The 8,743-nt window shown below is 36.0% G+C and overlaps 4 protein-coding genes across 5 annotated transcripts; 2 read left to right on the top strand and 2 right to left on the bottom strand.

The window, feature by feature from the left end:
* Positions 1–1,240: 1,240 nt before the first annotated feature.
* LOC125058455 lies at positions 1,241–8,012 on the bottom strand. Its single transcript, XM_047662531.1, has 2 exons — positions 7,651–8,012; positions 1,241–2,507 (listed from the first exon to the last, which is right to left on the bottom strand). Exons 1-2 carry the CDS (start codon positions 7,916–7,918, stop codon positions 1,828–1,830), a joined length of 948 nt encoding a protein of 315 aa, XP_047518487.1. The 5' UTR covers positions 7,919–8,012; the 3' UTR covers positions 1,241–1,827.
* Positions 1,254–7,063, top strand: LOC125058451 (protein ALP1-like). Of its 2 annotated transcripts, XM_047662526.1 has the most exons (3): positions 1,254–1,552; positions 6,071–6,285; positions 6,550–7,063. In XM_047662526.1, the coding sequence occupies exons 1-3, from the start codon at positions 1,254–1,256 to the stop codon at positions 6,957–6,959; spliced, it is 924 nt and encodes a 307-aa protein (XP_047518482.1). In that variant the 3' UTR covers positions 6,960–7,063. The 2 variants fall into 2 exon arrangements, with proteins under 2 accessions (XP_047518482.1, XP_047518481.1); XM_047662525.1 differs by having other exon boundaries at positions 6,071–7,063.
* LOC125058449 (protein ALP1-like) lies at positions 2,801–5,473 on the top strand. Its single transcript, XM_047662522.1, has 2 exons — positions 2,801–3,153; positions 4,235–5,473. The coding sequence occupies exons 1-2, from the start codon at positions 2,801–2,803 to the stop codon at positions 5,109–5,111; spliced, it is 1,230 nt and encodes a 409-aa protein (XP_047518478.1). The 3' UTR covers positions 5,112–5,473.
* Positions 3,151–5,894, bottom strand: LOC125058458. The gene is made up of 2 exons (XM_047662533.1): positions 5,471–5,894; positions 3,151–4,159 (listed from the first exon to the last, which is right to left on the bottom strand). The coding sequence occupies exons 1-2, from the start codon at positions 5,640–5,642 to the stop codon at positions 3,567–3,569; spliced, it is 765 nt and encodes a 254-aa protein (XP_047518489.1). The 5' UTR covers positions 5,643–5,894; the 3' UTR covers positions 3,151–3,566.
* Positions 8,013–8,743: the final 731 nt, after the last annotated feature.

Genomic DNA, 8,743 nt, shown 5'->3' with positions numbered 1-8,743 from the left:
ATGATTTAAGTAAAGCCTTTTTATTATTGACACTCTGAATATTATGTTGCATTATTTTTAAAACAGCCATTATTTGGTAAGATTTTCTATCAATATATCTTTAATGTGTGTAATAAAACATGTTAAATTGCCAGAAGAACCCTTTATATTAGCCACGAATAATAATTTATTATTTAAACGGTTTACTTCTGTTGTCTTACAGCCTAGTTTAAAGTACTATCCGGAGTGACCTCTACAGTTGTAGAATAACCTAAGGTATGTGTTCCAGCAGGAAGAGTATACTCTATCTGACTGGTATTGGCCTCCAAGTATGTTGGTATTATAGGTGGACCCTCCTTCGTACAACATAAAGATATATTATCAATCACTATGTTGTTACAGTGTTAGTCTCGTCACTAATCCTAGAATTTGTTATATTAACTATAACCTTGTTAATATTGTATGCTACTAACATAGCAATCAACCGTCTACATTCAAAAGACAGAGATAAAGTTCTCTGAGTTAACTTAGAACCACTAACAAACTTATTAGTGTCAAAATATAATAATTTGTCACTATGACGACATGTCAACATGTGAATAGTATTATTCAATTTAAAAATATGATTATTTTCAACCTCTGACAGAGTATCAGAGTAGGGAAAAGCACATAACATCAGCTTTCCTATGTTTACCCGGTGCCGGGTATGTTGTGCCGGTCCCCACCACAGTTGCAACACTTCAAGATGTCTGATGTGCACTCCTTGTAGGAATGTGCACCTGAACATCTTGAACATACCTCATCATTTCGACATATTTTGGCATTGTGCCTAAACTTCATGCACTTGAAGCATTGCATTGCATGGCACATAAGTGTATACCCTGTACCTCCACTTGTCCAGAAAAACATACGAAGGAAGTGCCTACAAATGTTACACTCACCGTAGTGAGAGGGACTATTTCCTGACCTACTTTCTTGGTAAACCGTCTCACAGCTATAATTTCGGCATCCGCCATCAGTTTCTCATACAGTTCTGCATTGCTCGACTCCTTGTCGACGAATCTAATAGTGCCGGGTCTCTCCACCGACGCTGGTACGCCTTCAAATTGTTTTCCTTAAGGGCCGAAACACATAACGCAAACTGCTTATTTTTGCGGCGCCGCAACGCCAAAATCGGCAGTTGCGTTGCCACGTTGCGGCGTCGCGAAACAGGGCATTATGGTAGGGCAACCATTTTCTCGTGATTTTTGAGTGTGGATAGACGTCTCTCTGCGATGGATCGTAATAAACTTATTGCTTATTTGTTATTAAGAAGACATTATTCTATCTTAAAAATACGGCAAAGAAGATACTGGATACATCCATTAAGTAAGGGTATGAATCCAAATGGCGAGTTCTTTTCTAAAAAATACGAAGCATTAAAGATAGACGAAAAAAAATTTGTTGCCTACTTTAGAATGAGTATATCATCATTTGAAGAGCTATTAAGCGAGTTATCAAAATATATACAGAAGAAAAAAAATAAAGGAAGAAAACCAGTTACTGCTTTGGAAATGCTGGGCTTAACTTTAAGGTAAAACAAATAGGTTTCTTATTTTTTTTTATTGATGTTTATGGCACTCGGAATCAAATGTTTAGTTTTATTTGTACCCCTGGCTTTATACACCTGTGGTACTAGCGGGGTGTCGATAAAAATTTTGCATCACTAGTGTTCATGGTTTGGGGGTACCTAGTGGTACAAAGCCAGGTTCAAATGAAACAAGACAGAATCAAATTAAGCTTTTTGCATTATACAATTTTCTTACTTTAAGAATACTTTAATAGGCCTTAAAAAATGTAATGATCAATTTAAGAAAAATCAAACTCCTCATCTTGTGAAACATAGGAAGTAGCTGACGTTTCGTCCAGTAAAAATGGTGAATTTATTGGACGTTGTTGGTTTGATGATGAGGTAGTCCTCTGTTCAGTAATCGAACTTCCAGGAGTAGAAGTGTGGTAGCCACTCTGAACCGTATTATCGTATCTCATAGTTGAATATCCTTGATTGTAACCCTGATGCTGATATTCTTGATTATAGCCGTGATGTGTATTTTGATGAATTGAAGGTTGAAGAATGTCGGTTAATATTTGAAGCACCCGACTTTGAAATATCAATGTTTGATTCTCATTTAACGATTGTAGAGATGGTAAAATCCCCTTGAAAAAATGCAAATGTCTATTCTCCGGTGTTTTTAATATTGCCAATAAATCTTCTTCAATATCATCCTTATCATCTGCCTTTCGTTTTCGTGGTTGACTTTTATAACGAGGCAATGCCGTTATTTCATTCTCAATATCTCCTTCCGCTACGCATAAACTGGAATCAGTTGCATTTTGTGAAACCTTTTTCAAAAACTGTAATTGTTTATTCAAGTGATATTCTTTAATTTTTGCAGCTCCAGCTCCTGATCGATTGGCATCTTTTAGTTTTTTTTGATATTTAGCAAAATTATCTTTTATGGCCTTCCACTTCTTGACTAAATCATTACCTGCAACAAAAAACTTCACAAGTGAAAAATAGTAATAAAGACTAAAATTCCCTAGATTCCATTTATACTACATATAAAATTTGATATAACTTTCATAAGTACTTTCGGTCCATCCAATTTCATATAAATGGCTGGCCGCCGAAAAAGAATAATTTTCTGCTTTTTCTTGACTTAGGCAAGTTAAAAACTGATTGACTTTGCCTAGAACAACCATAAGGCTGCCTACGCACTGGCGACCATAGACGCGGCCAGGCCGCCGCGGCCATGGTCGCCGGTGCGTAGGCAAGCGCGACATGTGGACGGCCGAAAAATTTGCAGTCGACTTCCAAGGATGTGTCAAGATGGACGTGCAGAAGATAATCACGCTAACTGTGCTTGTGTATTTACTACGAAAACGAAAACGGAAGATTTCACGTAAAAGACAGTTTTGGGTGCATCCATTACTTTGCGAGAGAAAGACTAAAGGATTATATTATACTTATTTTTTGGATTTAAAAATGTATGAGAAGAGATTCTTTAATTACATGAGAATGTCAACGAATACTTTTAACCTGTTACTGGATACAATAAAACCAAAAATTACTGGAACTGGTAACAACTATCGGAAATGCATTCCAGCAGAAGAAAAATTAGTAATAACAATAAGGTAAGCTTTTTCTTTTTTAAATACAGAATGTTTAAAAAATACGTGATATATTTTAAAGGATGTTTCGGAATGGAGTATTGTGTACAGGAAAAATAAAAATAATGTGATAGGGCCTTTTTTTTACTTAAACTGCTAAACGGATTTTTTTGTAAATTTGAATTATACAAGACTTGATTCTGAATCACCCTAAACCACCACTGTTGCGTTTTTCACAACAACCTGTATAATTCATTGACCAAGGTTTTGCCACTTTAAAAAATTTATGAACTATTGTTCAGTAGTATTCTACTTTACGACTTTGAAAAGGAGAGGAAAAGGGCTTGCTTATAACATGTTTTTAAATATTAAAAAACTGAAGTAGATAATCAAATTATTTGTATTTTCATAACTTAAAAAATGGCAATTGTGAACAATTAATCATTCAAATTGGGAAATAGGTCTATCATTTCTGAATTTTGAGAAATATCAGAATAATGAGTATGAGTATCGCTGTAATTTGAATCATCTGATATCCTGTTGGTAGTAGAATAACCTGAATAGTTCGGTTGGTATTTTTCTATAATTTCCATGATTTCCATTTTCGCTTTGGTCTTCATTGCAGCAGGGATTGTTTGAAATCTTTCGAGGAGGGATAAAAGAAACAGTCTGTCACAATTTGAATCATTCTGTGTAGTCGCTATGGTCTTATGCAGAACTGAAATTAGAGGGTCTGTATCGGATTCTTCGTTTGGTATTTTTTTCTTCCTTTTTGTTCTAAGCGACTTTGATGCAGACTGTTGAGTCTCAAGATCAGAAGATCTTGCACTTTCATTTTCTTGACTTGCCTCTTCGAGACTATTTTCTGTTGCGTTTGTGTCCAGCACTGATTTCAAAAACAGTAATTGGTTGAAATAGGTGTATTGTGATTTACGTTTTGCAGCAGAACCACTTTTGACATCTTTAAGACGGCGCAGCTCTCTTGTGAAACAGTCTCTAAGGTTTTTCCATCTTTTTTGGAGAGTAATGCCTGTAAATCAATAAATAAATGTAGTACATATTACAAAACTAATATTATGTTTATTAATGTGAATTTTATTTTCAGGTATTTGGCTACTGGGTGTTCTTTATCTCATATAAGTCATGAATACCGTATAGGGCTTCCTACAGTATCGGAAATAGTATTTGATGTTTGTGAAGCAATATGGGAGATATTAAAACCAATTGTGATGCCACAATTGACCAGAGATAAGTGGATTCAAACGGCTGAAGGTTTTCAAAAATACGCCCAATTTCCTAATTGCATCGGAGCCATCGACGGCAAGCACATTAGAGTTATCAAACCACAACATTCGGGATCTCTTTATTACAATTACAAGAATTATTTTTCAATCGTGTTACTTGCAATATGTGATGTAAATTATAAATTTCTTTACGTAGATATTGGAGCATACGGCAAATGCAGTGATTCGTCAATTTACAAAGACTCTGTATTTTATCATAGGCTTTTAAATAATGATCTCGATATTCCGAGCAATAACCCCATCAAAGAAAATGGCCAATCAATGCCGTTCGTTTTAGTGGGTGATGAGGCGTTTTCACTATCGGAACATATGATGCGACCGTATGCTGGGAGAAACTTGAATAATGTAAAGACTAATTTTAATTATCGACTATCCCGTGCCCGCCGCTATATTGAATGTACATTTGGAATATTAGCCAATAAATGGCAGATTCTTCACCGACCCCTAAACGTCAAGAAAGAATTTGCAGTTGTGATTATAAAAGCTCTATGTGTGCTTCATAATTTTGTGCGAGAAAGAGACGGATATGATTTCAAGGACACGTTAACTGTACCAGAGGCTTTATTAGAAATACCTGCATGTTTACCTAATAGAGCAAATAGAACATCAACCGAATATCGAGATATATTCGCAAACTACTTCAGTACCGATGGTCGCTTGCCCTGGCACAATTTGTAAATATATGGGTGCTCGCCGCGAGCCGCCATTGCGCGCCGTAAACAAAATGGCGTCGAACGCACATGCGGTATGAGTAATCTTTTTAAAAAGTTATTCCAATCATTACGAAAACCTGGGAAATTTTAGCAAATAATTGTCAAAACTCATGTGCAAAGCGAAAAATAGTAGAAATAAAATAGTTATACTTTTGACAATTACCTATTTGCTAAAATTTCTTAGATTTTGAATGAACGGAACAACTTTAAAAAAAAATCACTCATGTCACATATACGTGTCGAATGCTACTACAGCACCTGCTGCGTTTATTGTAGTTCATCGCATTATTAATTTACTTAGGCATAATAAAATAAAATACTAACCAAGTTCTGCCTTTTCTTTATCTTCCATGGATTCACCGCCAAATATATCGACCACTTCAAGCCACAACTGCCGCTTAACATCTTTATTGGAGTAATCATTTGATGCTAAATCCCATAAACCTCTTCTATTTTCAACTTCAATTATGAACCTTTCCGTGTCGAAATTGGCCATTGTAAAATAATCACTCTGTAGCTAGCTACACGTCTGGTCGCCGCGGCCGATGCGGTAGCACTGATGAATTTTAATACAGAAGTGATGTTCTCGACGGCCACGATTGGTCGCTGGTCGCGTGGCATCAAATTGGACGCCGCGGCCAACGGTGGCCGCTGGTCGCTGGCCGCTAAGTGCGTAGGGGCTATAGCGATTGCCATATAAAGTCCAGAATTCACTGGCCGCCGCGGCTAGGTCGCGGCGACCATGGTCGCCAGTGCGTAGGAGGCCTAATGTAAAATATTTATTGAGTACTTCTTTGAAAAACTACCTGTCTATCTTTGAAAATCTATTCCTTTAGCAACACTATTACCTGCGCGGTTTGAGTTTGATTATACCTACATTTGTATTATTTTATTATTTGCCTACTAATTATTATTTCATTTTAGATTTCTAGCAACCGGCAGTGACTTTAAAACCATGCATACGAATTACTTCCGAGGAGCAAGTACAATAGCAAAAATTGTAAGGACAGTTTGTCGCGCCATATGGAAACATCTATCAAGTCAAAATATACCTCCTATAACAAAACAGGTTCTAGAAGATGTCGCTATTGAGTTTGACAAGAAAGCAAATTTTCCTAACTGCATAGGAGCTCTTGATGGTAAACATGTCCGTATTACATGTCCTGCGCACAGTGGATCACTGTTTTACAATTATAAGGGCTATAATTCAATAGTTTTATTAGCTCTTGTAGATTCTAGATATAGATTCATTTTTGTCGATATAGGAGCGTATGGCAAGGAAAGTGACTCCACCGTTTTCCAGAACTCTAAACTTTATGATTTGATTATGACACGCAAATTACCTATTCCTGTACCAAAGCCTTTACCAGGTTCTCAAAATGAAACTCCATTTGTTTTTGTAGGAGATGAAGCATTCTCAATTTCGAATAACGTCATGCGCCCTTACTCAGGAAAACATTTGTCGGTACAACAAAGAGTTTACAATTATCGACTGAGTCGTGCCCGAAGATATGTCGAGTGCGCTTTTGGCATCCTAGCCAATAAATGGCGCATATTTCATCGATCTATGAATGTGCAATACGAATTTGCGACAGACATTATCAAGGCATGTTGTGTAATGCACAACTTTGTTTTGAATCGAGATGGAGTACAAGCGACCGATGACATTATCTTTGATGATTCTGATCTGCAAATGTTGCATTTGCCCACAGCAAATGAAAATAATTTAAGCCCACATCTAATACGGAATGATTTTTGTAATTACTTTTCCAGTGATGTTGGCGCCCTAAGTTGGCAATTAAACAAAATATGAATGTTCGTATACCTACTCAGTTCAAAATACAAATAATACCTTAATACATTTGATTCAAACTATTTAACATGTTGTGAACTGCGAATAAACAATTTAAATGGCAATTTGGTTTTATTTATAGTATTTGTTTACCTTTTTGAATAAGAGCGCGAGAAAAAAATATAATTTTAACTTAGAGAAAATCTTTTGCATAGGGCATTAAAATAAATGGTGTATTTCATATGATTAAAAAAAAAGATACATGCTACTTACATTAAACTACAATTTAAACCGCGGATCAGATTTTTACGTTTTTACTACAGTAAAAATTGTAGTTTTATTGTGAATAGTGATCGCGTAAACCTAAGACCAATGATATTAAATGTGATTTACTTTTGTAAGATGTTTTATTTCTTATCTATGTACTTTTGAATAGTTTTGAATCAAGTGTCCACTCTACGACTATAAATGTTACTCTATGCACAAGAAACGTTTGAAGTGCAACCATTAAAATTATAGCTATCTCTTTCAATTGCGTTTTATTTCATATCTTTTGGTTTGCTTATCAGTAAAACTTGCAAATGTGTGCAGTTTTGGATTGCTGGGAGGTAATGATTTAAACACAGGAACAGATTTAAAACGTAAATTACTATGAACATAACTTATCTTTAGTTTAAAATATCATTGCCTAAGACTATATGTTACTACTTACCCAGTTTTGATTTTTCGGTTGAGTTTTTTTCCTTGTAATCAACATAAACGATCTCACAAATGCTTTTCCATGCTTCTTGTTTTATAAATTTGTCTTTATAGGTTTCGTCACTAGTATCCCACAAACAACGGTGTTCCTGAACCGAAGATATAAACAGATCGACGTCAACGTCAGACATTTTAATTTTAAAACTGCTTCTCGGTTGACACGTGTTGTTTGCAAGAGTGTTAGAAACAAACTGCATCCTTGTCAACAAGTATGACGTCATAACGCTGGAATTCACGTCGTGCGTTGCGGCGCCGCACCGCTATAGCGCACTGCCGATTTCAGCGGCGCGGCGCCGCAACGCGCTTATGTGTTTCGGCCCTAAGACAACTATGGCTTAGAAAGTCTTTTGCTGCTTGCTGTTTGAAGACTACCATTATTTTGTTCGTATTTAATCTACGCTTTTCAACTATGCCCTTTACATTTTTGAAAAAATTCGTGAGACATAAGGGGTTTTTGTTCCCAAATTTCTCATTATTTCCTTCAACATAGATCGGGAATTCCTCCTTAGAGCTGTTGTCCGGGTATGACCTTTTATATTCAGGTTTAAAGTAGGGTTTGTACTTATCGTACGGTGATGAAGACGCCACTGGAAGCTGCCCCTTCATATTTCGCTTATTTGTTGTCCGCGGTGTCGCCATACACCCATCGTCATCTCCGCCGCTCTCCGACTCCATTACGACTAGTCCCAGCTAGGTATTTCGTTAGTTTACCAACTTATTTGAATTTATTGAAAAAATTGTTTAAAAAAGGCGCCCTTCCTTCCCGCCAAAAAAGGAAGTCCCAAAATTATTAGATTACCACAGAATTTTTTGTTTTAAATTGAAAGACATTGACATTTGTTAGCGCGGTCGTGGATGTGGTGTCACAGATTATCACAGTTTTATTTTTAATTCAATGACGTTGACATTCGTTATGCGCGTTTTTTAAAATATGCAAAATTTAATGTATATATTTCAATCTTTCTGAGAGATTTTCTTAATATTTTTTTCCGTAAGAACCTTGTACAGAGTATAAGAAAACTACAAAAAAAAATCAGACAAATCGG

Source organism: Pieris napi, chromosome 18 (assembly GCF_905475465.1).
Source record: "Pieris napi chromosome 18, ilPieNapi1.2, whole genome shotgun sequence".
Taxonomy (NCBI): domain Eukaryota; kingdom Metazoa; phylum Arthropoda; class Insecta; order Lepidoptera; family Pieridae; genus Pieris; species Pieris napi.
The sequence above is the reverse complement of the archived record's forward strand: the minus strand, read 5'-3'. Positions and strand labels throughout refer to the sequence as shown.